Source organism: Aspergillus pseudodeflectus (assembly GCF_044049435.1).
Source record: "Aspergillus pseudodeflectus strain CBS 756.74 chromosome Unknown BJX68scaffold_58, whole genome shotgun sequence".
NCBI classification, from domain to species: domain Eukaryota; kingdom Fungi; phylum Ascomycota; class Eurotiomycetes; order Eurotiales; family Aspergillaceae; genus Aspergillus; species Aspergillus pseudodeflectus.
The window spans coordinates 100938-126639 of NW_027263834.1; the positions used below are offsets into that span (position 1 = coordinate 100938).

Sequence of the window (25702 nt, forward strand, 5' to 3'; positions counted from 1 at the left end):
GTAACCCATGTCTGAACTGCAGGAGTAAGCACAGCTGCCCTGAAATTAATGGCGTTGTAAGCCTCATGATACCACGAGGAGCGACTAGGTTGCCTCGTAGCGTCATCAACAGTCAACATTCCGAACCTGTGACAATTCGTCCAGATGATGTCTCGTCGTTGCGCTGATGACCTTTACCAGCCAATAGCGCGGAGAATAGAGGATTGAAACATGGATTGCTATCATCCCTCGAATAGCCGCGGCAGTCATTCGATAGGCTCTGATGGCGTCAGGATATCCTTGCGTCGGTAGTGGCAGCTCTGATAGTTCTGACATGTTTCTTACCGTGTTGCAAGGAGTCTGCTTTGCTGTCCATCAGGTCAGTGTTGTAGCATAGGGCCTTCAGGGACTCGGAGGATCTTGTTGCTTATTGATGACGATTAGGCTGTTAAGGTCAACACAGGCGTCAACATGATCTAGATATATATCATGGGCAAAGCGTAGCCGACGGAATAGGGTATTAGCTTTTAGGCTTCGAACAGTCCGATATAGCGATTTATCAAGTTGAACTTGCGTGCTAATCTTCCGTTCAGATGCTTCTGAGCGAAATAGTGCTCATTTAGGCGATATTACGCAGGAAGTCGTGACCGTTCATCGTTGGCCCCACGGAGAATAGTTAAGACTATCCGCCGAGTGCTTCAACCTCGACGACGACATCCATCTTTCCATCTTTGAAGTTGCCCTCAACCACTGCAATAAACTCTGTTACTTGCAACCTTGCTTTGCCGACTTAACCTTTTACTCGACGGCATTCCTTCTACAACTCCAGCTTTAGCCCCATCCTTTCAGCACAGTCTCTGGAGCTTGGCACCTTCCCTTTAGCACCAGTCGGGCCCGATAAGACCTCACTCCACCGGTTCGGCAACATCCCCTCTCGCATCTTTCGACGATAGTTACCAGCACCGTATCTCTCGCTGAATCATCTGTTTACTCTCACCTTGTTCCCTCAAAGGTAAGGAATTGAAGGGCTCCTGATTTGCGTCGAGCTCGGGGACGGGAACTGAGCTTTCAAGAGCATCAGTGACCCACCTCTACTATAGGTCTGCTCTCCTGGTTCTTCAACGGAGCCAGGCGAAAAGGGCAGACTTGAAATCTTCGATCTGGCAAACCGCCTCCCGTCGTATACGCCCTCCTCCGCGGCCCCCGACCACCCGACCCTCCCCTACTCCTCCGAGCCGACGTCCTCTCGCCCAAGCGCCGATCCCTCCGTGGATAGCACCCCTTCGTCACCATATCGAGAGTCCGCACATAGTCGCAGTCGTCCGGGCGCCGCCGAGTATATATCCTCTTCTCATAGCCGTCGCCGCCGCCGCAGTCCGTCAAATACCCCCGAATCCCTACCCCAAGAAACCACCAGTCGTCCGGGAGGTCACACGGCGACAGGCGAGGCTAGTTTCCAGCAGCAAAATACCACCGAGCCCCGTGCTCCGTCAGAGGGCTATCCTTCATTTTCCAAGCGCAGGCGCCTGGCAAATATGCGACCAGATGGAGTTTCGAGTCCGAACAACTTTTCACAACTGCCGAAGAGCTCGGCGGCTTCGTCTTCTCAGAAGGCTGCCGTTTCCCGAGCTCTGAACGGACAGTCAACGCATCCTAGCCCGAATGGTGAAATGAAGGTGGGCAGGTTACCAAAAGCTCCGGCAAAAACAACTTCATACTTTGGGCATGATCGTGAGGAAGTAACTCGAATACTCATCCAAAGTCTATACGAACTTGGCTATAGTGGCTCAGCAGAACTATTAAGCAAGGAAAGCGGTTACCAACTGGAAAGCCCCGCAGTAGCTATCTTCAGGAATGCGGTACTAGGGGGACGTTGGGCCGAGGCGGAACGCATACTGGTACAGTCGTTTCAACAATATGGAAATGGACACAATGAAGATGAAACGGCAAGCAAGGAGCGGTTGGCGTTGGTAGAGAATGCCGACCGGAACGAGATGCTTTTCTATCTGCGGCAGCAAAAGTTTCTTGAATTGTTGGATACTCGAGATCTCGGGGCTGCTTTGATGGTTCTCCGCCATGAACTGACACCCTTGAACTTTGATATTGGGCGCTTACACGCTCTGTCAAGGTACGGTTGCTCTTCCTTTCTATACATACCAGGCTAACGTGTTGGAGTAGTCTCCTGATGTGCCCACCGGAGCACCTTCACGACCAAGCCGGTTGGGACGGTTCTATTGGCTCATCCCGAGAGCGTCTGCTTTCCGAGTTGTCCAGTGAGTATTGTGTAACCCAAAACTCCCCGCAACGTTATTCTGACCATCAGCAGAATCGATTTCACCCTCTGTCATGATTCCAGATAATCGATTAGCTACGCTACTAGACCACGTCAAACAAAATCAGATCAACCAGTGCTTATATCATAATACCGCGCTGCCTCCATCCCTTTACTCCGACCACATGTGCGACCGGAACGATTTCCCTCTGAGCACCAGACTGGAGCTGACCCAGCATTCTGATGAGGTCTGGCACTGTCAGTTTTCTCACGATGGCACGAAATTAGTTACGGCGGGCCGCGACAACAGTGTGATTATTTACGATACCAGCACATTCGAAGTTATCCATAAACTTCAAGATCATGAAGCCGGGGTTGCTCATGCTGTTTGGAGCCCGGACGATTCCAAACTGATTACTTGCTCACAGGATAGAACAGCTCGTGTCTGGAGCACTGAGGTATGCTAACGATTCGGACTTCGATTCTTGGGCCCTGACGCTAATCTATCAAAATAGACCGGACGCTGCCTCTTGACCATTAATCACCACCGACAACCAGTAACAGCTGCCGTCTGGGCTCCCAACGGAGAGTCGTTCGTAACAGCCTCTCTCGACCTAACATCTCAACTGTGTCACTGGAGCGTTCGTGGCCAGCCGCTGCATATGTGGCCCTCAGGTTTCCGTGTTCAAGACTGCGCCATCACTCCAGACGGTCGAAGGCTGATTGCTGTGGATGTGGAGAAGAAAATCCGAGTTTTCAACTTCATCACGCACGAGGAGGAGTATATCCTTCCACTCAAGAGCAAGGCCACTTCAATTGTCGTCAGCAAAGACTCACGTCACATGCTTGTAAACCTGACTGAATGCCAAATTCAACTTATCGACATCGAGACTACCGAAGTAATTCGCCGCTTTCAAGGCCAAAAACAAAGCACGTTTATCATTCGAAGTGCCTTTGGAGGCGCAGCAGAGAATTTTGTCGTCAGTGGTAGTGAAGGCAAGCCACCTGATTCATTCACCTTTCCTTGCAATATACTGACGATTGGATAGACTCTCGGATTTATGTATGGCATAAAGAGAACGGAACGCTTGTCGAGACCCTGGAGGGACATTTGTCCGGCTGTGTGAACGCGATTTCGTGGAATCCTGCTGACCCCGGCATGTTTGCCTCTGCAGGCGATGACTGCTTAGTCAAGATGTGAGTTCTTCACTACTTCTGATCATGGCACTTTATCTTCATACTGATTATTTTATAGTTGGGGCCGAGCTAGCGATGCGCATCCGAATAGCACGCCAAACAAGCGACGAGCGATCACAGGCAATGGTTACGCCCGGACGAGTGCTTTGCGGTCCACCTCGAGCTTTTAGATTGGACTTTCCCCTCGAACGCCTTGCCTAGCATTGCACCCCTTTCCTTCCACTTCTCCGCCAATCCTCCATCTATTTGAACGCTGCATATATGCATTATCTCAGGTTTTTCATGATCCAGTCGATACAGGTCGCAGGCGCCCACCTTTTGGTTTCACAAATTGTCCTATACTTTGCATTCGTCAAGGGGCGTTGAATCTCCCACTTTAGCATTTCCATCTCATGGGTGCTGCATATCAATATATTCTTGTTCATTCAATATACGGACTGTCTGCTATTTACTATGTCCAGGTTTTTGGTGGTCCAACTACTTATTCTTAAGGGAGTGCGTTGGGTGTAGTGGGATTTTGGGTCGCCATTCTTTTGTCTTCTTTACCATTCTTTTGTCTTGTTTAGTTTTCTCTTGTGTTGTTTCTGCACCTAGCTCTTAGCACATCATAGTTTACTAGACTCAGCCCGGCGAGGCAGGTTGGGTACCTATAGGAATGGTAAACCCGCTCAAGCAGTAGTTGCATATAGGACTCCAAATGATGCGAAAAGAGACGACTCAATTAGATAGTTACGAAAATATGCACTGTAGCATCGACTCATTGCTAAGATAAAAGAAGATATGGTATATAGAAAGTGGTAGAAGAAGCCCCATCGACCCTTTTCACTGTCACACAAGAGCATTGAGATATCGTTTGTTGATTTAAATAGTGTTGATAACTTCAGGCCGTAGAGTAGAGCGTCAGCAATGCAATCCAGCCTCCGAACAGGGCACAGGTAAACGAGCCTGGAACATACCAATTTAAGGAATTTCCCATTTCCTCCACTCTGCCTTTTGTGGTTCCCTATCCCGAAGAGTGCCAAACACCCAAGTGACTTTTACATATTCGTGGCAATGGCTGTAAATTGCAGGGTGCTCTGAAAGACTGTATGGGGCGCATTAGTGGCTACGGCGCGAAGATAAGAGATGGGCCGTGATGTGGATCGACTCGTAAGAAAAGCAGGCGAGAAAGCTTAAGAAAGTAGATCGGCAACTGGAGAATTGTCAGTGTATACGTCGTGGTACGAGGAATAAAGGCGATCTCACCATTCATTGGCATCTCGTCAATCTGTGTTGAGTAGTACAGTTCGATATCACGCAGAATGCGCACATCGTCGCTCGTGACGAAGTTAATGGCGACACCCTTTCGCCCAAATCGACCGCTACGACCGATACGGTGGATGTAGTTCTCACGGTTGGTGGGAAGGTCGTAGTTGATAACGAGGGAGACTTGTTGAACGTCAATACCACGGGCCCAGACGTCGGTAGAGATCAGCACTCGAGAGTTGCCCTGTCGGAAATCCTGCATAATGCTGTCACGTTCTTTTTGTGGCATCTCTCCGTGCATGCTGGAGACTGTGAAGTTTGCTTCGCGCATCTTGTCGGTGAGCCAGTCGACCTTTCGGCGGGTGTTGCAGAAGATGACGGCTTGTGTGATAGTAAGAGTATCGTAGAGATCGCAGAGGGTATCAAACTTCCATTCTTCCTTTTCAACGGCGATGAAGTATTGCTTGATGCCTTCCAGTGTCAATTCGTCACGCTTGACGAGAACGCGCACGGGATCCGTCATGAATTTGGTAGTCATGTCGAGCACATCGTACGGGAGGGTGGCGGAAACGACAACCACCTGGGTAGCCGGAGGAAGGTAGCGGTAAACGTCGTAAATCTGTTCGCGGAAACCACGGTTGAGGAGTTCGTCTGCTTCATCAAGGACAAGCATCTTGATGTGCCGAGTGCGCAGGTGGCGTCTCCGAATCATATCTGCGACACGACCAGGAGTTCCAGAAACCACATGTTGACCGTAGTCGAGCTTTCTGATATCCTCTCCAATGTTTGTGCCTCCAATGCAAGCATGGCATTGAACGTTCATGTAGTCGCCGAGGGCCATAATGACGGACTGGATCTGGGTCGCAAGTTCGCGTGTGGGGGAGAGGACGAGAGCTATGGGATGTCAATATTACTTCAATAATGGTATCAATGATGGCCAGCATACCTTGGGTCTCGCGCACGACAGTGTCGATGACCTGTAGAGCACTGATCGAGAATGTCGCGGTTTTACCAGTACCGGACTGCGCTTGAGCAATTGTGTCGCGACCCTTGCAAATCTGGACAATCGCACGCGATTGGACTGCTGAAGGGGACTCATAGCCATATGCGTAGATACCACGGAGAAGACTCTCCTTCAGGTGCATATCCTCGAATGTAGGAGCAACTGTGACCTCCTTGGAGGTGTTGAACTCCATTTTGTCTGAGATTGCGCCGTAAGCATTCGCCTTCATCAGATTCCTATTTTTGGAGCCTTACCATCGGCGCGCCTGTCGATTCCATCCGCCATTTTTAATGCAGCGACTTAAAGTAAATGAGATCTGATGTATGGACTGGGTTTCGTGGGCGTGAGAAAGGCTCGAGTCTTGCACCCCGACTTTTCCGCCAAATCGATGCGCCACCGCCCAGATCACGTGAAGCGTTCCGGTCGCAGAGCTCTTGAACAGCGACTCCGGCCGTCTCAAGTCAACATTAGTGGCGACGAATTCAGTCGAGCTTCTTGAGATCAGAATGTTGCTTGAAGACCAGCGATTTATCCACGAGGATCTGGAGAGACTAGAGCAAGCGATTGCGGATCGCGTTGCTGAAGAACCCCGAAACGTGAGTTTGTCTTGCAGTTTTCTCTTCGTTGTCTGTCGCTAATCAGCTTCTCGCTCAGATACGTGAACGCTTATCTCGCGACCATGAGATTGCTCATTTCCTTGGGCGCATAGACGACCAGTCCAAAAGATTACTCGAAATCTACAAAAGCACCGATGGCGAGCGCGAAAAAGAGATCCAGGGCCTCTCCACGGGCGACCAATTCGAAGAATTCTACAAGCGACTAGACGAGGTTAAGGACTTTCACAAGCGTTATCCCAATGAGCCCGTGGAGAACCTTGAGCGAGCGTACAAACGCCGGCAACCAGGAGAGGGTGAGCCGACAGGGATGGAGATTGACACAATGTTCACTGGCGAAGAAGGCTACGGACAATTTCTCGATCTTACACGGCTACACGAGGAATACCTGAATTTACCGGGTGTTAAGAGGTTATCATACATACAATATCTTGACATATTCGATGCTTTCACCCCCCCGCAACTGCCGATCAAACGGAACAATAAGCTTTCTGACAAATATTTCCAGTACGCCGGAGAGCTGGCGAATTATCTCGAAGAGTTCATCAAGAAGTCTAGACCTCTTCAAGACCTGGACAAGCTCTTCGCTAGCTTTGACGAAGATTTCGAAAAACAGTGGGCGGCAAATGAAGTTCCTGGATGGACGGAAGAGAACGCGAGCAATGGCACAGTGGGTCCACAAACCGAAGGGTCTGGGGAAGGCACATGGTGTGCGGACTGTGAGAAGGAGTTCAAGAACGAGAACGTTTACAAGAATCATTTGACGGGCAAGAAGCACATTCGAGCCGCAGAGGCTCGTAAGGCCGCTGGGGATTCGGCGGACCGATCCGCGCCGTTAGCCGGCAGCGGAAGCTCCGTGGCTCATCGCCTGAAGGAACGAGCAGTAGCGGAGCGCGAGCATCGTGTCCGCTCACTAGCGAGAACTCTAGAGAACGAGCGACAAGCAACGAAGATCAATGTTGAGCGGAGGCAGGGTATGACGGAGAGGGAACGACAGATGGAATTGGAGGCAATGCTCGCAGAATCTGACAATGTTGGAGGCGACCGTGCAGCGGAATCCGATGAAGAAGGCGAAGACCGAGTCTACAATCCCCTTAAACTTCCGCTTGCATGGGATGGCAAGCCCATCCCTTACTGGCTGTACAAGCTGCACGGCTTAGGTGTCGAGTACTCCTGCGAGATATGTGGAAACTACGTGTACATGGGTCGCCGTGCATTCGACAAGCACTTTTCAGAAGCCTTGCATATCTTTGGACTGAAGTGCTTGGGTATTACCTCGAACACCAATCTTTTCCGTGAGATTACGAAGATCGACGACGCCATCCGACTGTGGGAGAAGCTGGAGCAGGAGCGCAAGAAGGACAGAGATCTCAAAGACAATGTGGTCCAGATGGAAGATGCGGAGGGCAATGTGATGCCAGAAAGGATTTATCTCGAGTACGTCCCTCTCTTTACTGAAGTACCCGTAACAATGCTAATTCTTTCAACAGTCTGCAGAAACAAGGTATTCTCTGAGGAGAGTATCTTTTTGGCATATTATCTCTTCCAATCCTTTACATCGTGGTCAAAACCTGGCGTTGGCTTCTTATCATTTCATAATTTATACCATCGGGTTGTTGAGTAAATGGCTGAGGATCGTGGTTGAGCGCACTATTCGGCGATTCAGGTGCAACATTTGTATTCTACTATCTAGAACGACTACACGACAACAAGCAAAATAGAAGATTCAAGTCTTCCGAGCCAGAGCAGCCCAGCCATATCCCTCAGCATTCATTCAAAAGCGGGAATCACGTGTTATCGTGATCCATGGACGCGTGCCCGCGTCGAACGTTCCAACCCCGCTCGCGTCTTTCCCTTTCAAGTTCTGCAAAACTCACAAGCGATCTCGTCTGCTCTGTATAACTCAGTTGCCAGAGGCGTAAAAAGCCTTCTCTAGGGGCATACTCTTCCATGAATACTTATGTGAAGCCGGAAAGGCGTCGATTCCTAACGCCTAAATCCTCTGATATATGGGGTTCAAGTTCTCTTTCCTCTGTGATCTGCTTTCGGCCCTCGAGGATGTTCGGGTTTTGAAAGCGACCACTCAGGCGAGGAACAGGGACCCAGATGTTCGCGTTGTTACGGAATGGTTTGTCCGCCATGGCAAACGGCTTCGTGACCCAGACAACGATCAACTCGCCCTGCTTTCATGCATGTTTCCGGTCAAGCGAACGGACCGAGTGTACTGGCTACAGGATACCAATCTCGCAAGGCTTATCGGCAGATGCTTGCTTCTTGGGTCCTCTCGGCGACAAGAGCTTGAAAAATGGCGCGTATCCGGCGGAGGAGACCTCGGGCAGTGCGTGGAAAATGTTATGCGCCAGGCAGAGAACGTCATTCCCGCTGGTCAAGAGGTTAATGTGGAGGAGATAGATTATGCGCTGACGCAAATTGCATCTCAATGTCGATTCTCTGGGCCCACAGTTCGAAGACAACGTTCGGCAGTCGACGTGGAGGAGACACTCTGCCCGATATATCGGAGACTCAGTAGCAGGGATGCCAAATGGCTAACGCGAATGATTCTCAAATCCCACTTCTCTGAGATTGTACCGGAGAGGCTCACCCTGGCGAGTTATCATTTCTTACTTCCACATCTACTCCTCTTCCAGAACTCCTTCGAAGCCGCCGTCAACTTGATCTCATCTCAACCTATACGCCATTTCCCTGCGAAACCCGAGCCTAGTCTAGCAAGAGACTTAGGGAAAATAGCTCTGCACCATCTCGTCCCGATCACTGGAACGAAGATAGGACGCCCGGAGTATTACAAAGCCCGGAGCATAAAGCATTGTTGCAAAATGATCGATCAGCGGAGGATGAGTGTCGAGAGAAAATACGACGGCGAGTATTGCCAGATTCATATCGATCTTTCGAAGCACCTACATTCAATTCAGATCTTTTCGAAAAGTGGGAAAGAGTCGACTGCAGACAGAGCAGGGGTCCACCAAGCAATCAAAGATTCATTGAAAATAGGACAAACAGAATGCAAGTTTTCGCATCGTTGTATTCTGGAAGGCGAGTTGCTGGTTTGGAGTGAGGAGCGGCAGAGCATTCTGCAATTTCACAAGCTACGTAAATTCATTTCTCGCTCAGGCACTTTTATTGGAATAGACTGCGATTCTCCGTCAGTCATTCATGAATACCGCTTGCGAAATAGTGCTAACTGGAGCAGACCACAACCCTACGAGCATTTGATGATCATGTTTTTCGATATATTACTACTTGATGACAATATTTGTTTGAGAAAACCCCATCGTGAGAGGCGACTACTGCTTAAGGACACGGTGCAGATAATCCCTGGGCTTGCTGATATCGCCGACCAACGAGTTATCGACTTCTCACGCCCGGATAGCCAATCCAAACTCGAGTCATTCTTTTCCATGGGAATTGCTGAGCGATGGGAAGGGCTCGTTCTGAAAGGATGCGAGGACCCATATTTCCCAATTTTGATTAATCCTGGTGACAGCTGCACCGGTCGTTGGATTAAGCTTAAGAAGGATTATATCCCGGGACTGGGCGACACCATAGACGTGGCATTGATCGGTGCGGCATACAATGCTCGGGATGCCTCAACTCTTGGACGAGAAAAGAGATTATCTTGGACGCACTTCTTTGTTGGCTGCCTCGAAAACAAAGATGCTGTTCTGCGGGGCTCGGCTACACCTAGGTTTTGTATCGTGGATGTTATTGACCACCATTGTATGAGTCCGACCATGATGCAAACTCTAAACACGTCTGGGAAGTATGGTGCTCGAAGAGCGGATTCCTGTGATGACACCGATTTCGAGTACGGACGACCCGGGATACCTCGAATGGACGTTGTTTTCAAGACGCCATTTGTCGTTGAAATGCTGGGAGGTAGCTTCGAGAAACCCTCAGGTGCCAGATATTACACCCTTCGCTTTCCTAGAATCTTGAAGATCCATTCAGATCGATCTTTTGAGGATGCTGTGTCGTTCCGGGAATTGCAAGATCTAGCTGGGTCAGCGGTGTCTATCCCCGAGGATTCGCTGGAAGAAGAGGCGGAGTGGGCGAAGCGCGTGAAGTCTAGCACGTCCATGGCAGGCTATATTCGAGATCGATCCCAGAGCGTGTCTACGGTTGGCACTCCTAGTCCTTCAAAATCTGTTATCTCGAATGCGAGTCAGAATGAAGAGGACTCATCTCCATGCCGTTCACGAAATGACTCAAGACAACACTGCCGAGAGGGCCCACTATGTCAAACGTCTGATACGGGGACGGAAACCATTCCTATATATGTCGATCGCCGTGCCTCTAATTCACCAGTCAGTACTCCCGACGCTGACAGCAGTATACTCGCGAGTAACGGAAACCTGTCATCACAAGGAGTCTGCCGAAAAAGGAAAGCATCGTATTTGACTCCTGAACCTCGCAACGAAAATGTCGATACAGAAGCAAGAAAACAGAGTACAGCGGATGTGCTGAAGTATCCACGCTTGAGGGTAGCTGCTTCTTTTTCTGCCTACCTACCGACCTTTGAAGTTGGTTCTACCCCCAGCAAGAATGTCACGCGTGATCAGCAGGTTCTACAACGTCACTCGCGCAAGACGGACTCCGAGCGTCCCAAATCCCCTCTCTCTGAGATTCCTCTATATGTTATTTCTGCAACCCACCCTGGACAACACTCGCAAAAGATTGCCGGGCTTACGAATGTTGCTCACACGATCGACGAATTCTTCCTCATGCTCAAATCGACTTGGATAGCACAGAAGAAATTCAGCTGTACTGGGCATATCTCCCAAAAGCTCACTTTGGGGATGATATTCCTTGATGAGCTCCACACTCCGCTAGGCCCAAAGCTCCAAGACTTATGCAATCACCTCACACAAACGCTACGCCTCTCTACCCCCAATCTTCCTCCAGGAGCGCGAATCTTGATTCTCCGCACAAAGTTTCTCGAGATTTATAGGAGCCTAAAGCACTACCACTTCTCTCTACGGCGGACATGGGAGAAGCTTAGCCGAGAATATTTTTGCGCCTGTATAGCATGGGACTGTAAAAGCTGCCCCCACACCTCCGTCGAAGAAATTCCGAGCACAGATGACCGTGCTGATCTAGATGCTCCGAGAGCACATCCGGACTGGGACTATATACCCAAGCCCCGGATATTATCTGATAGAAAGGAGCTCTTGATACTTGGGGAGTTTACCTCCTTAGACCCTCCAGTTCGTGCTGAAGCACGATGATGTTTGAGTGGCCGTTCTGGATATCTACTACGTTTGCTAGGATAACAACTTGAGGGTTCTTGAACTTGTGCTGCGCACTCTCATTACCTTACTGAACCTTGGCCAATACTCGAGCCTCCAAGCTGAAGAAACACCATTAGAATAGCGGAGTCCTGTGGTCGGTCAGCAGAAAAGACCCAGAATAAGAGATACGGCTGGTTGACTCACGCCGCTGTCGCTGCTAAAGACTCATAAGGCTTCGCATTCGTCCCCAAAGAAACTAAACTCAAGAAGAGTAGTAATAACGAAGTGATCAATCCGTTTATCAGACGAGTAATGAACATGCTGAATATATACCGGGAGGTCAGATACCGTAGGGTTCTTCTGCCAAAGCTGAAAGAACCGAAAGCGAGAAGAACGCTCGAAGAGACATCGCAGCGGCCTTCGGTCTTTGGGTATAAGCGTGAAGAGATCATCCATATCAATGTATTTCCATTCCGCGGGAATTACTGCGCCGTCATGGTTATAGAACCAGTTCTTCAGACTGCTGACGTCCTTTTCAGCAGCGGACTCCCGGGTCTTGAGTTGGATGTAGTGGTATATGTATCGGTCTATCAGTACCAACGCGCTGTGTTAGTGAGCACAGAATATAGATATCATCTAAGCGCAAGGGAAACCGACTGTATTCCTCGAGTTTCTGACGAGCCTCCCATATCAGCTCCACGCGTTCCTGTTGCGTATCTCGTCGCAACGAGCCATTGTTGATATCAGGACCATCTCGTTTGCTGCACGCTCGGTCAATCTCGTCGAGGGAATCCTCGATCTCCGTGAGATCGTCTTGTAAGGCTAGGATTACTCGAGTATAAAGTCGTTCAAAACGACGAAAGTTGCAGAAGTCGTTGTCGGAGGCTAGGAAGCTGGAGTATCCGTGGTAGCGTTCAACATTATACCCTCGTTAGTAAAGTTCTTGGAACAGGTCCACGGGGTGTGTAGACCCGCGAACCCTATATATTTCCAAGGTTTCTTGTCTACCTCCTCCTGCGTCAAGGTCTCGGAAGAGAGACTTGGGGTTGCGGGCTTGGATAAGCTTGGGGCCGCAGTGGCAGGGGAAGGTCGAGGGCCTGTCAGTGTTGATGGTGCACTGGGTAACTGAGGCCTTTGTAGGCTTGCAAGGGGAGTGCCAAACGTAGAGGATATGATTTGGTGGTCCTTGCGGGCTGGATAGATCGATGGCCCTGTTTTATGCGGTCCGCAGACGGGAGACCTAGAGATCGATCCCTCTCACTGGAGTGAGGCTGGAGTTGTACAAGGCTTACTCCTGGCTTGCGTATACTTGTCCGACACCTCGCCTCAGCCTAACACGGGACATGCCCGCACCTGCAGCTGCCCACGGCAGATAAGCCCAATCCAATTTGACCACGAATGAGGCTGTGCTCCGACTTGACTCTTCAAAAACCCATTTGCCTCCAGGTTCCAACTCCGAATCTATCTCACGCATAAATGCCGCTTGATCACCACCATGAGCGTTCGAACTTGCCAGTCTAACCGTGGCGATCATACCGCCACACACAGTGGAGTGTCTGAGTTTCAGTCGTACAATCCCGGAACTCTCGCAGGAGAAGTGTCCCGTCGAACCGATTGTACTACCGATGCGCTCCCACCTCCGGACCCGCAAGCCTCTGGGAACGGAGGTTTAACCTACAACAACGACGACGGAGGCGACGAAGAAATGGGGCTTTGGGTGGAGGTTCCAACGACGATTCGGACCACGACGAAGATAACAGGGAACGAAAGCCCGAGGACGAGGTGTAGTTTACGTTCGTCGAACAGTAGCGAAGATGTCGGAACAGGGCTCGGAGATACCGGCTCATGTATTGGAGCGCAAGAACGTAAAAAGTCTGAAGCAGCCTTATGCCTGGTCAAAACACCTGGTCGAGTCGTCAATTGCCGAAGCAGATCAGACAAGTCGACAAATCGACATACTGCGGCAGCTTCCCGTCGGAAGTCGGTATAGCTCTGCCAGTCCAAAAATGCAGACCGCGATGTCAGAATACGTCACTCAGGTCGACTCGGCTATGCTCAGCACTTTTTCCGACGACCCATGTCCTGGTATCATACTTCGTCTGGATTGAAATGATTTCGACGCATGGCCTGAGACACTGGTACAGAGAAATTACTGGGGCGAGCCTCCAAGGTGCTCGTTGTTTCTGGAAAATACAGAATCAGTCCAAGAATATGCCTGCAGTCTCTTTCACGATACCTACGAGCACTACCCTGTCTTGCAAGTGTTCATGAGCGGCTACACGCCGGTCGGCGTGAAGGCAATGACTGAAACCGAACTCGGACGGATTGGATGGAAGAGAACAGAGGAGGGTACGTGGTGGCGTTATGAACGGGGAAAAACCGAGTCCACAAAAGACATTGCGCATGATCGGCCATGTTGATGTAATCTGGACTGGACCGGATGAGGCTGATCCTGACTGTGAAGTTTATCTGGAAAAGCTGCTTGATGCAAGGAAACCTAAGGAGCGAAGGATGGCGCTCAAACGACGGGCAGAGAAGTTATTCGGCCTTATCATCTGAGGATTTCGAACTCCCTGTTCATGAGGATACTGGTGCAAGATTGGGTGAAGGGAGTGATAAGAATTTGTTGGTAAGCTGATAAGCTGAACTTTGGGTCGATTTGTTCATCAGAAACTGGCTTAGGAATAACTGGTATCATAATAACTTATATCCGAGCAGTAACGCCGCAACGCCGCGCTAGCCTTTAGTCTTCATGAATACATATCTGGAAGCAAAGTAGAATGTGAACTAGAAGGGGGTTGCATAGGAAGACTTAGCAGACCAGATCACTCAGCAGCCTCCCTCCTCGCCCGAACATCTCTCATCAGCGCCTTTGCCTCTTCAACCTCCACCCCATCCTGACACAGCTCTCCCGCCAACTGATCTGCACGTTCCAAATCACCATTCCGCAAGGACCACCTGGCAAGCCATAAGCGCGCTTTTGAGGTTGTAGCTGTCGGCCCTGTACCATGCCATGTCTCCTCGTCCTCGTCGTTCTGGCGTCGTCGAGCACGTCGACGGTGTCCCGACGTGGATTGATCATCGTCGTTATCACTTTCTGATGCTTCGGATTCCTCATCTTGATTTGGCTGTCCGCCTGTTTCTTGTTGTAAAGTGAGTTCCATGTACGCGACCGCTTCCTCTTCGTCGTCAAGGCGCTCGTAGAGCGATGCGATCTGATATAGTGTTTCAGGGTCGAGGATTTTGCGGCCATGTGGGGCACTTCCTGGGTGGTGTGAGGAGTCGTCGGCGTAGTAAGAACCTGCTACAAGGGCTCGCTTCAGAGCCTTGATACTTTGTTCAAAGCGCTCCATCTTTGCGTAGCAGGATCCGACGGCCTGCCACATCTTCGGGTCGTAGGGTCGGAGCGCTGCGGCGCGCTGGTAATAGAACAGAGCATAGAAGGACATATCGAGGACTTCGTAGGCTTGACCAAGACCGTACCAGGCGCGGTAGTCCTTGCGGTTGGCATCAACAGCACGACGGTAGGATTCGATGGCTGCGTGTGTGTTTTTCATCTCAATGTACTCGTGGCCCATCAGTGTCCAGGCGGAAAGGAAATTGCGATCCAGGGTTAGCGCACGACGGAAGTACATGACTGCTTTTTCGTGTTCGGATTTCATCGAATAGTAGTTCCCGACTACACAGCATGTTTCGGGGCGGAATTTGTCGGTGGCGGTAGCGACTTGGGCTACAAAGGCTAGTTGCGGTCGTGCGCCCATCACGTATAGAATGTTGGAGTAATTATCGAGGCTGTCGAGGCGGTGCGGAGACTTTATTAGAATATCCGTGAATATATGGGATGCTTCTTCGAAATCTGCCCGGGGTTAGTGGTTTGTTTGAAAATGGCGTGCCGACGCTACCTTTTGAGTGGTAATAGAGTAGAGCCCTTTGTGTCTTCAAGAACGCGCTTTCAGGGAAGATTGTTTCGAGCTCCGACAGGGCCTGGTATGTGTCTTCCGTAGCTTGATACAGTTCCTGGCTGCAGTGAACGTGGAATATGAGGGTCATGATGTTCTGAGGTAGGTGGTCGACAACTTGTTTCAGCTGTAAATCGTTAGCTAAGTCAATCGGCCGTTCAGATAGGGTGGCCTACATCTTCGGTACTACCAAGCAGATCGTTCAATTCTTGCCAGGCTCCCCAGTGAAAGGGGTTCAAATGCACGCTTTTTACCAACCACTTCTTGGCCTCCTCCTCGTTCCTCCCTTTGAGGAGAATAATTCCATAGAGATACTCGAGCCATCCGTGGTTACGGTCATCGACGCCCTTCTCGCTACGCTCCGTGAACCATCCTTCCAGCCCGCGAGCCAAGTCTGGAAGTTCCCGATTCACAGTTGCGCCCCCGTCAGCCGGACCGAGAACCATTTCCGTCTCTTCATTCTTCCTTTTCTCTCCAGCAAGGTACTTGGCGTAAAGAGCGAGAAATAATGACTTCTGACTGAGCTTAGGATATGGATTCCTTATAGCGATGTTTTCTTTCACCCCGACATATGGCGACATCTTTGATTTCCCCTTTTGCGGTGTCAATGATGGTATCGGCTTCGGGTTCGGCAAAGAGGTAGATAACGGAATAGGCGGGATGCTGGACGGGAGAAACACCGAGGCGCATCGGTCGTACTCCCGGGTGTCAAAGTATGATTTAGCTAAGAGGTACTTGTGCGCTTCCTGAGCTTCGAGTGCAGCTTCCTGCGCATCTTGGGTTCGAAGGTAGGGATTCACAGGGCTCGGAGGTGGATCGGTAATGTCCATTGGAGAATCGGGATCGGTGTCATAGTTGTCGATCGGGATGATCGAGTCGAGCATTTCTGCGGCCCTACATACTGTCAGTCAGCAGGATACCCTCAAGACGGTAAAGATCAAGTATAGAGCTAGCGCGTTATACCATTTCGCCGACTGGTAGAGACAGCGCTCGGAGCATTTTATCGCCGCGTCTTCCAGCCGGTATTTGAGCTCCTTTATGTTGTCTTCGGTGAAATTGGCAGCCATGGTTGAGCCCAGAGATAATTTCAGGCCCAAGACACGTCCTGCGAAGCGATTTGCCGAAAAAAAGACAAAGCTGCGCGAATGGCTGCTGACGATGGGATCTGGAGCTGGTCAAAACAATGGAGAGGAACAAACAGTGCAAACGTCACTGAGGGGTACTCTGTAGTTTTCATACTGCATCGGAGACCCCCCTTTTGCCCAGATACTCCGGACTCCGCTCAAAGAAATCGAGAGACCGCCCCTTCTTCTCTTAAGGCCCCTCGTGCTTGCTCGCTCTCCGAAATTCTGTTCATATTTCTAGTCCCCAGTCCAATTGCTCTGTTTGCGCCCGTCATCTCATATCACTTTTCTCCAAAATGTCTTCACCGCGTGCCGCTTTTGAGGCGGTATTTCCCTCGCTGGCTCAGGATATCCTTGATCATGCGAAGAAGTACAACCTGCCCCAGAATGCCCTCGAGTGGCTCGAAAAGGTAGTGTAGAGCAATTGGGCTTCTGATCAATTGATAGTCATTGACACCTCTTTGTCCTTCTATAGAACCTCAACACCAACGTTCCCGGCGGAAAGCTCAACCGCGGTCTCTCCGTCCCCGATACGGGTGTTGCGCTGCTGAAGAAGCCGCTGTCTGAGGAGCAATACAAGGATCTCGCCACACTGGGCTGGATGACTGAATTGCTTCAGGCTTTCTTCCTGGTCAGTGATGACCTTATGGATGGCTCCATCACCCGGCGCGGTCAGCCCTGCTGGTACCGTCAGCCTGGAGTTGGTCTCATCGCGATCAACGACGCTTTCCTCCTCGAGTCCGGCATCTATATCATCCTGAAGAAACAATTCCGCTCCCACCCTGCCTACATTGACATCGTTGAGCTCTTCCACGAGACTACCTGGCAAACCGAGCTAGGCCAACTGTGCGACTTGATCACGGCCCCTGAAGACAAGGTCGACCTCGACAACTTTTCCATGGAGAAGTACATGTTCATCGTCACCTACAAGACCGCCTACTACAGCTTCTACCTTCCCGTCGCCCTTGCTCTCCTTTACCTCCAGCTTGCGACTCCTGAGAACCTCCAGCAGGCCCACGACATCCTCATTCCCCTCGGCCAGTACTTCCAGGTCCAAGACGACTACCTTGACGCATACGGCGACCCCGAGGTCATTGGAAAGATTGGAACCGATATTCAGGACAACAAGTGCTCGTGGATTGTGAACCAGGCTCTCCAACGTTGCAACGCTGAGCAGCGCAAGCTCCTCGATACTTGCTATGGTCGCAAGGACGCCGCTCTTGAGGCCAAGGTCAAGGAGCTCTTCAAGGAGCTGGATCTGGAGACAGTCTACAAGGAGTACGAGGAGAAGATTGTGGGCGAGATCAAGACTAAGATCGCAGCCGTGGACGAGTCCCAGGGACTGAAGAAGGAGGTCTTTGAGGCCTTCCTTGGTAAGATTTACAAGCGCACCAAATAAGCGTCTCGGCATTATTGTACAGCAGCTGCAGATGACATTCCGACGGATATACCTCGTAATATAGAATAGAATGATTGGATGACCGTTATGAACTTTTGTAGATTGCGTACGAGTACACTGGAGCATAGTTGGTGAGCCTCCAATAAGGAGAAATAGAAGCCTCGACCCTGAGACTCCGGGCGGGGATGCGCCCCTCTGGACCCAGCCAACCGGCCAACCTGCAACAGCTTCGCCCGTCGATCGGTCTCGGCTCCCCCAAAACATCCCGCGGCAACTAAAAATAATGAGGCCTGGAGCGTCTTGACTTTTATTTCCACTCGTCCCAGACACCCAGCTTCTAACGTCTTGTTCTCTAACAATCGACATGGGGACTCTACGCCGATAAATCACCTACTCCTTCTCCAGGTTCTTTCCCATGACCCGCGTGCCGCATCTTCCGCAATGTGGCGCCCGCTTCTGCTCTTAGCACCTCTGCTCAACCTCGCTCACGCAAACGACCCCTATCCCTCACCCGATGACGTCCCCGAGCCATGGCATTCAGCGGTCGAATACCGTTCCACGACAATTGTCGGTCCGCCTATCGAAGTCGTCTCCAACAGCATCGAATGCAGGGATGGCCAGTACACCTTTCTCAGTCCTCGGGGTAACGGCATGATAGCACATGGGCCGACAATTGTTGATCAGGATGGGGAGCTCGTGTGGTCAACCACATTCAATGACCTGCCGGTGTATAATCTCGACGTCAATACTTATAAAGGTCAGGATTATCTCACCTTCTGGGCAGGCGATGACAAAGTTGACGGACATGGCGATGGCTCTATCTACATGGTACGCTCTCTCTGGCATTCCATCCGAAGGAGATTCGTAACTAATCTTATCGGGAACAGCTCGACTCGTCATACAGTGAAGTATACAAGCTCAAAGGCCCGCACGGCCTTTCCGCCGACTTCCATGAGTTTCGGATCACGCGCAGTGACACGGCACTGTTCACCATCTATGATGTTGTCCCGGCCAATTTCCAATCGGTCGACGGGCCTCAACAAGGCTGGATCTGGGATGGGAGGTTTGTTGAGGTCGACGTCGAGACCAACAGGGTCCTCTTTGAATGGCGCGCATCAGAGCACATAAATTTCACCGAAGTCACCCAACCGCGCGACCATGCGGGCGGGAGCTATGAGACTGCCTGGGATTTCTTCCACATCAATGGCGTTGACAAAGATGCCAAGGGCAATTTCTTGGTCACCGGACTTCACGCCAACTACCTCGTGTATATTGATGGGCACACAGGGAGTGTCATATGGCGGCTTGGAGGGAAGCACAGCGACTTCAAGGACCTTTCGTCCGGGGACGCTTCGACCTTCGTCTGGCCACATCACGCCCGCTTCCAGGACAACGACACAGCCATTACTTTGTTTGACAATGCATCGCCGAAAGACCAACGAAATCGAGGCCTCTACCTCGACGTTGACCAATCCACCATAGCCGTCAAGGTTCGCCAGACGTATCTTGCCCTCGAGAGGCACATGGTTGTTCCTCAAGCGCAACCACAGTCACAAGGTTCTCTCCAAGTCCTGGAGAGCGGCAATGTTCTCCTCTCGTACGGCCTCAATGGCCCAGCCTGGACAGAATACGACGGAAGCATCCCCCGTTGCCACGCTGTATTCGGTCCTGAAGCGCATTTTGGCTCCGGGGATCCAGCCTCGTATCGTGTATCCAAGCACGCGTGGAAGGGATACCCGTCCACGACACCGGACTTTGAGATCTTTGGTTTTGAAGCGGCTGTCAGTTGGAATGGCGCGACGGAAGTCGCCATGTGGGTTCTCGAAGGGGCGGACGTTGCCCTTCCTGATCCTAATTACGATCCGAATTCGTATTCGAGCTCCATAAATGAGGAGCATGTGAAGGAAGAAGAATATGGTGATGATAGCCCCGACTCAGCGCCGGCGTTCACCACCATTTCCAAAACACCGAAGTCCACCTTTGAAACCATAATTCAAATACCACCTGGCGTCACCTTTTCCTTCCTCCGCATCCGCGCCCTCGACTCCGCAGGCTCAGTCCTCGGAACAACAGCAACTCTCCCCTTCGACCCCAGCGCTCCGCCACCTCAGGACCCCAACAGTCCAACTCCAAGCCCAGACCACCCACCCCAGTCCGATCCCAGTCACAAATCGGCCTCCTCCTCCTCCCTCTTCTTTGCCGGCGTCGCCGCAACCCTCTTCCTCCTCATACTTCTTTACCTGTTCCGCCGGTGCTGCATGGGCTTCTGTTTGCGCCGTCGATGGCAGTACCAATACCTCCTCCGCCGAGGCCGCGACGACGACGATGATGATGACGATTACTGGGAGAGTGTCTACGGGGTCGAGGAGCAGGAAGTGGGTCTACATCATATTAGCGACACAGAGAGCGATGATAGCGACGAGGTCCAGGTTTCTGTACTGGAGAATCCGAGGCTCAGTCCGATGTTGGCGAGGTCGCCGAGTGGATTGAGTACTTTTAGTTTTGGGAGTGTGGGAGGATTGAGAAGCCCGAGTCCGGGGGTGGAGAGGGCGAAACAGCAGTAATTATCCTCTGACTCTGCTGTCGCCTTTCACTTCGCCGTTTCGTCCCGCGTATTGAGCATGGGTGGAGTTTGCTAATACACTGTCATAAGAGCACTTGATGCTTCTGATGCTTCTGTATATATATAACGTTCTTAGACTACGAATCACTATTCTTCATTGTCCCTTTACAATCCTTGTAATACGTTGATAAGACAGTAGTCATCATTTATAGGCATTGTCCTTAATGAGTGAACTAGGTTAGGTCAGACCTCAATGCCCTGCAGGTAAGCTATTATGCCACCTGCACCCAGCCCGCAGATTCCCACAGGCCAACGTCCAGAAGAACGAACTAAGCAGAAGCCACCTCAAGACGATGGAATCCACCCTTGGCAGCAACCTGCTCCTGCAACGCCGCCATGCGCTTCTGGTCCCCAGTAGGATCAGCCGAATCCTTATCAAGCCCCCAAGAAAGGAACTGGTTGGTATAGTTGGGCTGGAACCCCGCATCGAGGATCCCCAGGCGCTTCCCATAGTTGGTGACCTTCTCCCAATCGCGACGCACATTCTTCAAATCCCGACTGAAATACGCAAACGAGCGCTCAAAGATCTTCCGGTTCACAGCCGTACCCATAACGGGCTTCATATCGACATACTCCTCATACGCGCTCTCCGGGTTCGCAAGGACATAGTCCGTCGCGCGCTTAACGGCGTTCATGAACTTGGCGACCTTTTCGGGGTTCGCGGCGAGGAAGGCGTCGTTGGCGATGTAGAGGATCGAGCAGAAGCAGCAGCAGCCGAGCTCCGCGAGCTGGTCGATGCGGAGCATCTGGACGTCGGAGCGAGGGCGGTTCTGTGTCGCGAGCCATTCGGCTAGTTCGACCATTTGCACGTTTTCGAGGCCGATGCCGGCGTCGATGGTTCCGTTGATTATCGCCTTTGTTACGTTCATGCCGCAGCGGACGGCTGTGTAGTCGTCGGCGGTCATGCCGTAGTACTTGGTGAGTTCGTCGATTTGGATCTACACTTTGCTTTAGCTTAGGACATGCGGGAGAGGAGAGAGTGTCCATACCTTTCCGAACTCGCCGACATAGCCGATCTTCTTACCCTTCAGGGAGCGGAAGTCCTCGGTGATTCCGCTGTCCTTGAGGTAGACAACGCCGGTGAAGGGCTCGTCAAGAAGAGAGCCGATCGAGGTGACGGGAAAGTTGCGGGCTTTGGCCTATATGTTCATCATTAGAACCATCTGCTGTGAGATGATGTTTCCGACAGGGGAACATACAGCAAGGGTATGAATCATAGCCTTGAAGCCCATGTCGACTTTGCCGCTGCCAATGATTTCGGTGACATCGGAGGGATCATTAGGCTCGAGCAAAGCGACCTTGAGGCCTTCTTCCTTGAAAAATCCCTTGCTCTGGGCTAGGTATAGGGGGGCGTGGTACGGGGTCGCGTGCCTAACAGCGTGACCTTAGCCACTGACCTTTATATCTGCTGAAACACAACGCAAAGACAAAAAGATATTAGAGAGCCATAAAGCCCAGGCCACTCATACCAGTTGGTCAGGAAAGTAATCTTGTCAGTAGACATCTTGGCACAGGTTTCAACTCAATTGAGTAACTGGAAATTGTCAGCATGAGAGACAACGCTCTCTTTTTCCTCTCAAAAAGAAGGAAAGGGAGGAGGGAGCAATCAATGCAGCGCATGTCCTTTCGCTAGTATTATCTAGATCAAGTTGTGACAGTATAATCTCAGAACGGCCGGAGCTCCTGCTATCCTCTGTCCTAGATGAATAGCAAGAGCCCCGAACCGAACACCTGTCATGCGGATGCAGTGACTGTTGTTATACATGTACGATACCTTGACCCATCTTCAACCCATAGCGAAGGAGCCCGAGATTGCTCGCTCCTGGCTGTATAGCCCCATTGTGGCCGTACCGTATAGAAAGTGTTGACGGTAGGTTGGGTAAGCGAGACTCGAAGATAAATCGCAATTGATGAAAAAGCAGTGAAGGAGAAAAGAGAAGAGAGACGAGCAAGGAGGGGCAGAGGAGGGGGCCATAAATACCCCGCCGGTCACGAGACAAACTTGGAGGGGTCTGGATGAGCTCACCGAAGTTTAGGAACCACCACGATAATTATAATTGGCGCTCATTGGTAGTACACTCCGGAGTACAGCTTGATCAGATGGAGATCCACTGCTCCAATCGTCATGCCTCTGGTTTGCTCGACCCGCAAGTTTCCGGACGACTGCAATCCGACGATCCCTGGTGAAAGCATCCAGGGATCTACCCGGCACCGGAGGTGTCTAATTCTTCCAAGTTTGGAAACATTGACGAATCCAGGGCGAACGAACTACGAGACAGTATAAGATGAAGGGAGCAAAAATGGTAAATGTGCGGATATGCTAAGCAGCCAAACTAGAACTAAAGTTCTAGTCAAAGAATATCAACAGTTGTGGCGATGAAATATGTAAACAATACAGATATGCGAACAGTGAGAGCGTGAGAGCAGGGCAACAGAATCGAATGTGGATCTATCCATGCGACCTATGGTGATTGGCCGTTGACAGATATCCGGTCCAGAGGTGAGGAGGGTCGATCTGACTTCTTCGTTCGCAAAGTGAGAGGGTAGAATTGGTCATCCGCGTCGTCTTCTTCGCTTGTCCTGAGTCAGAGATTAGCAAGAATTTCTTAAAGTGGGCGCTTTTGACAACTTACGGAAGACGCCAAGCAACATAATCTTCTGTCGAGAGGCCTTCCTTGACTTCCTGGAGAGACGCAAAGTCACCAGGGGTCATCATTCCAGATCGATCCCGTGGCGATCCGGGGACAGACAGGGGCCTCGAAATCTTCTGCTCTGTCCCGCCAATGATGTCAAAGTAGTCGTCGGCATTTTCAAATGATGTAGGATACGCTGTGCGATGATTAGCATGCGCACTTGCCAGGTCTTCAGGATACATACCTCTTCTCAGAGCCAACTGCCGGGCCTTGACGTATTCCAATCCCATACGCTTCCAGTCCAAAAGGTCGCTGAGACGCTCGGTGCGATTGCGCTGGTTGATCCGTTGTCGACGGCTCTTCAGAGTAAAGTTGTACATGAACTCGGTCAGCTGGTTAACCGAATCATCGACACCCTTCATTCGACGGTCGACAATGTAAATTCCGTAGTCAGACGAGTTCTCAATCAGCTCCTCCATATAGCAGCCGAAACCAGACAGATTTGTCGTGATGCTGGGAACACCCATCACGGTACATTCCGCGGGAGTGTAGCCCCATGGCTCATAGTAAGACGGGAAGACTCCCAAGTGTGTGCCGCGGACAAAGTCATCGTAGTCCAAAGGCAGCACGGGGTTGGACGAGTTCAGGAACTCTGGGTGGAAGACAATCTTGACGCGATCCGATTCTTGGTTGAAAAGCTGGACACGACGGATCTGGTTGAGGATCGGGTCTTCGTGGTCGTTGACCATATTGTGTGTAACAATAGGAGGGAGCGAGTGTCGCTTCATCGCGAACAACCGGCGCCGTAAGAGCACGCGGTCTTGACTGGTGATCAAGTCTTTCTCGTCGGGCATGTTCTGACCTTCCTTCCATGATAGACAACGCTCGTACATTCGCTTTCCAATCCCCTTCTCGATCATTTCAATCGTCTCGCGGAGAGACTTCACGACCGCCTGACCTTTGAGGGACTCAACAGCGAGGGACGTTGTTGGCGCCGGCATGATGATGAACGCAACAATGGTCGTTTTAGATCCGCTGTCCTTCAACCGGTGGTTAAGACGCGCCAGCCCCTCAATGAACATGTCCACACCCTTGTTTCGGAACTCATACCGACCAGATGTGAAGACATACAGAGTATTATCCAGATCGAAATCGTTATGGCCGTAAAAGTGTCCACGAACAAACTCATTGATTTTCTCTTTGGACTGAGAGTGCAGATTCTGAAACTCATGGACGGCGGAGAACTTCTTGACGTTCAATCCGTTGGGGAGAACTCCATCAGGTTTCCGCTTCAGAAGATGCTCGCTCTCAAACGCAGTAATGTGGGAGACGGTAGTGAATACATCTGCTGAATGCGCCGCGGCGCGTTCGATACAGTATCGGTGGTAGATCCCTCGCTTACCAGCCTCTGCATCCACGTCAAAGTTCTGCAGGTTATTGTAAAAGTCGACCGAACCCGCGCAGAGGTACCGACCGAGAAGCGTCGCGTGGGTAGTGAAGATAGTGGTCAAGTCCATATGGCGTTTTTTGGTCAAGGGGAGGGCGACACCCGCAAGCCACTCGTGGAAGTGAGCGACAACGGCGCGCCGGCGCTCGTGCGCAATGTACTAGTTTGCGTTAGCAGGCCAATTGCACCTAGAAGGTCTGAGAGAGTATATACCTCGCCCAGGAACCACGCCACCAGGTACCCAAAGACAATCGCTTCGTTTGTCTCGTTGTCCGCAGAAGGCGAGGGAATCCCAGCGGTATTCCACAAATCTCCTTTCCACTCGTCGAGATACTTGTAGCCAGTACCGGTGTCAATGAGGAGTACGCGGGGCGCACCCTCAATAAGCCAGCGACCGTAGACAATGGCAATGCCGCGCTCCTTCATGGACGCTATCGTTTCGGTCAATGCAGGGTTTGACGGTGTGAGCTCTTCGACCTCCACGGCCGCGGAGTTGCGGTTCAACGGGCCGATGAGAGTGTAGCGCTCGCCATATTCTGCGGTTGTGACAGGAGCCTTGGATTTCAGGACAGAGTAAATGCCTCCGACTCGGTTGGCGACTTCTGTCGCAATTTCGAAGAGGATGTGATTGCGAACATCGCGCCTCGGGGGCTCTTGCTCGTTTCCTTCACCGGACGACATTGCGACGAGCTTCACTTTCACCGGCAACAGAGACGGAACGGAAGCAGCGAAAAGATGGGGGAAACAGGTGGCACCTGGAGAAGAAAAGATATGGAGAAGAATAGGAAGAAGAGAAAAACGTGTCTGTCGGCCCGACGACGCCGCTGGTTACTTCAGCGAGATCGCTCGTGCCTTGGACAGGAGTGTGGGGGATTCTCGAAAATGGGTGGCGGGGAATCAGGGAAGAACTTGGAAGTTGGCCACTTCGGTCCAGACTCTCAAAGGAAGAGTGTCGCTCAAT

General features: G+C 51.2%; 10 protein-coding genes across 10 annotated transcripts; 6 read left to right on the forward strand and 4 right to left on the reverse strand.

Annotated features, from left to right (window-relative positions):
• Positions 1-313: 313 nt before the first annotated feature.
• Positions 314-3618, forward strand: BJX68DRAFT_258143 (WD40-repeat-containing domain protein; the record flags this gene model as incomplete). Its single annotated transcript, XM_071043476.1, has 7 exons — positions 314-358; positions 1107-2107; positions 2158-2252; positions 2306-2709; positions 2767-3247; positions 3301-3448; positions 3507-3618. The coding sequence occupies 7 exons, from the start codon at positions 314-316 to the stop codon at positions 3616-3618; spliced, it is 2286 nt and encodes a 761-aa protein (XP_070894507.1).
• Positions 3619-4494: 876 nt separating this feature from the next.
• BJX68DRAFT_173461 (ATP-dependent RNA helicase eIF4A) lies at positions 4495-6040 on the reverse strand. Its single transcript, XM_071037088.1, has 4 exons — positions 5951-6040; positions 5640-5894; positions 4694-5587; positions 4495-4640 (listed from the first exon to the last, which is right to left on the reverse strand). Exons 1-4 carry the CDS (start codon positions 5979-5981, stop codon positions 4621-4623), a joined length of 1200 nt encoding a protein of 399 aa, XP_070894508.1. The 5' UTR covers positions 5982-6040; the 3' UTR covers positions 4495-4620.
• Positions 6041-6170: 130 nt separating this feature from the next.
• On the forward strand, positions 6171-8127 carry BJX68DRAFT_245682 (SF3a splicing factor complex subunit PRP9). The gene is made up of 3 exons (XM_071041535.1): positions 6171-6292; positions 6351-7747; positions 7801-8127. The coding sequence occupies exons 1-3, from the start codon at positions 6203-6205 to the stop codon at positions 7823-7825; spliced, it is 1512 nt and encodes a 503-aa protein (XP_070894509.1). The 5' UTR covers positions 6171-6202; the 3' UTR covers positions 7826-8127.
• Positions 8128-8166: 39 nt separating this feature from the next.
• On the forward strand, positions 8167-11791 carry BJX68DRAFT_245683 (ATP dependent DNA ligase domain protein). The gene has a single exon (XM_071041536.1). The coding sequence runs from the start codon at positions 8320-8322 to the stop codon at positions 11551-11553; it is 3234 nt and encodes a 1077-aa protein (XP_070894510.1). The 5' UTR covers positions 8167-8319; the 3' UTR covers positions 11554-11791.
• Positions 11792-12947: 1156 nt separating this feature from the next.
• Positions 12948-14054, forward strand: BJX68DRAFT_245685 (uncharacterized protein). The gene is made up of 2 exons (XM_071041537.1): positions 12948-13739; positions 13797-14054. The coding sequence occupies exon 1, from the start codon at positions 13052-13054 to the stop codon at positions 13544-13546; it is 495 nt and encodes a 164-aa protein (XP_070894511.1). The 5' UTR covers positions 12948-13051; the 3' UTR covers positions 13547-13739; positions 13797-14054.
• A 127-nt stretch (positions 14055-14181) lies between these two features.
• Positions 14182-16762, reverse strand: BJX68DRAFT_245687 (anaphase promoting complex subunit CDC23; the record flags this gene model as incomplete). The annotated part of the gene is made up of 4 exons (XM_071041538.1): positions 16479-16762; positions 15692-16409; positions 15459-15642; positions 14182-15412 (listed from the first exon to the last, which is right to left on the reverse strand). Coding segments are annotated over exons 1-4 (2033 nt in total), but the record flags the coding sequence as incomplete, so codon positions are not given.
• Positions 16763-16780: 18 nt separating this feature from the next.
• On the forward strand, positions 16781-18122 carry erg20 (bifunctional (2E,6E)-farnesyl diphosphate synthase/dimethylallyltranstransferase). Its single transcript, XM_071041539.1, has 2 exons — positions 16781-17049; positions 17115-18122. Exons 1-2 carry the CDS (start codon positions 16936-16938, stop codon positions 18036-18038), a joined length of 1038 nt encoding a protein of 345 aa, XP_070894513.1. The 5' UTR covers positions 16781-16935; the 3' UTR covers positions 18039-18122.
• Positions 18123-18321: 199 nt separating this feature from the next.
• Positions 18322-20761, forward strand: BJX68DRAFT_245690 (arylsulfotransferase family protein). The gene is made up of 2 exons (XM_071041540.1): positions 18322-18866; positions 18926-20761. Exons 1-2 carry the CDS (start codon positions 18480-18482, stop codon positions 20600-20602), a joined length of 2064 nt encoding a protein of 687 aa, XP_070894514.1. The 5' UTR covers positions 18322-18479; the 3' UTR covers positions 20603-20761.
• A 169-nt stretch (positions 20762-20930) lies between these two features.
• BJX68DRAFT_258151 (NMT1/THI5 family protein) lies at positions 20931-22165 on the reverse strand (the record flags this gene model as incomplete). The annotated part of the gene is made up of 4 exons (XM_071043477.1): positions 20931-21599; positions 21651-21800; positions 21861-22032; positions 22131-22165. 4 exons carry the CDS (start codon positions 22163-22165, stop codon positions 20931-20933), a joined length of 1026 nt encoding a protein of 341 aa, XP_070894515.1.
• A 714-nt stretch (positions 22166-22879) lies between these two features.
• On the reverse strand, positions 22880-25660 carry BJX68DRAFT_173553 (glycogen [starch] synthase). The gene is made up of 4 exons (XM_071037090.1): positions 24955-25660; positions 23539-24901; positions 23295-23490; positions 22880-23241 (listed from the first exon to the last, which is right to left on the reverse strand). The coding sequence occupies exons 1-4, from the start codon at positions 25420-25422 to the stop codon at positions 23124-23126; spliced, it is 2145 nt and encodes a 714-aa protein (XP_070894516.1). The 5' UTR covers positions 25423-25660; the 3' UTR covers positions 22880-23123.
• Positions 25661-25702: the final 42 nt, after the last annotated feature.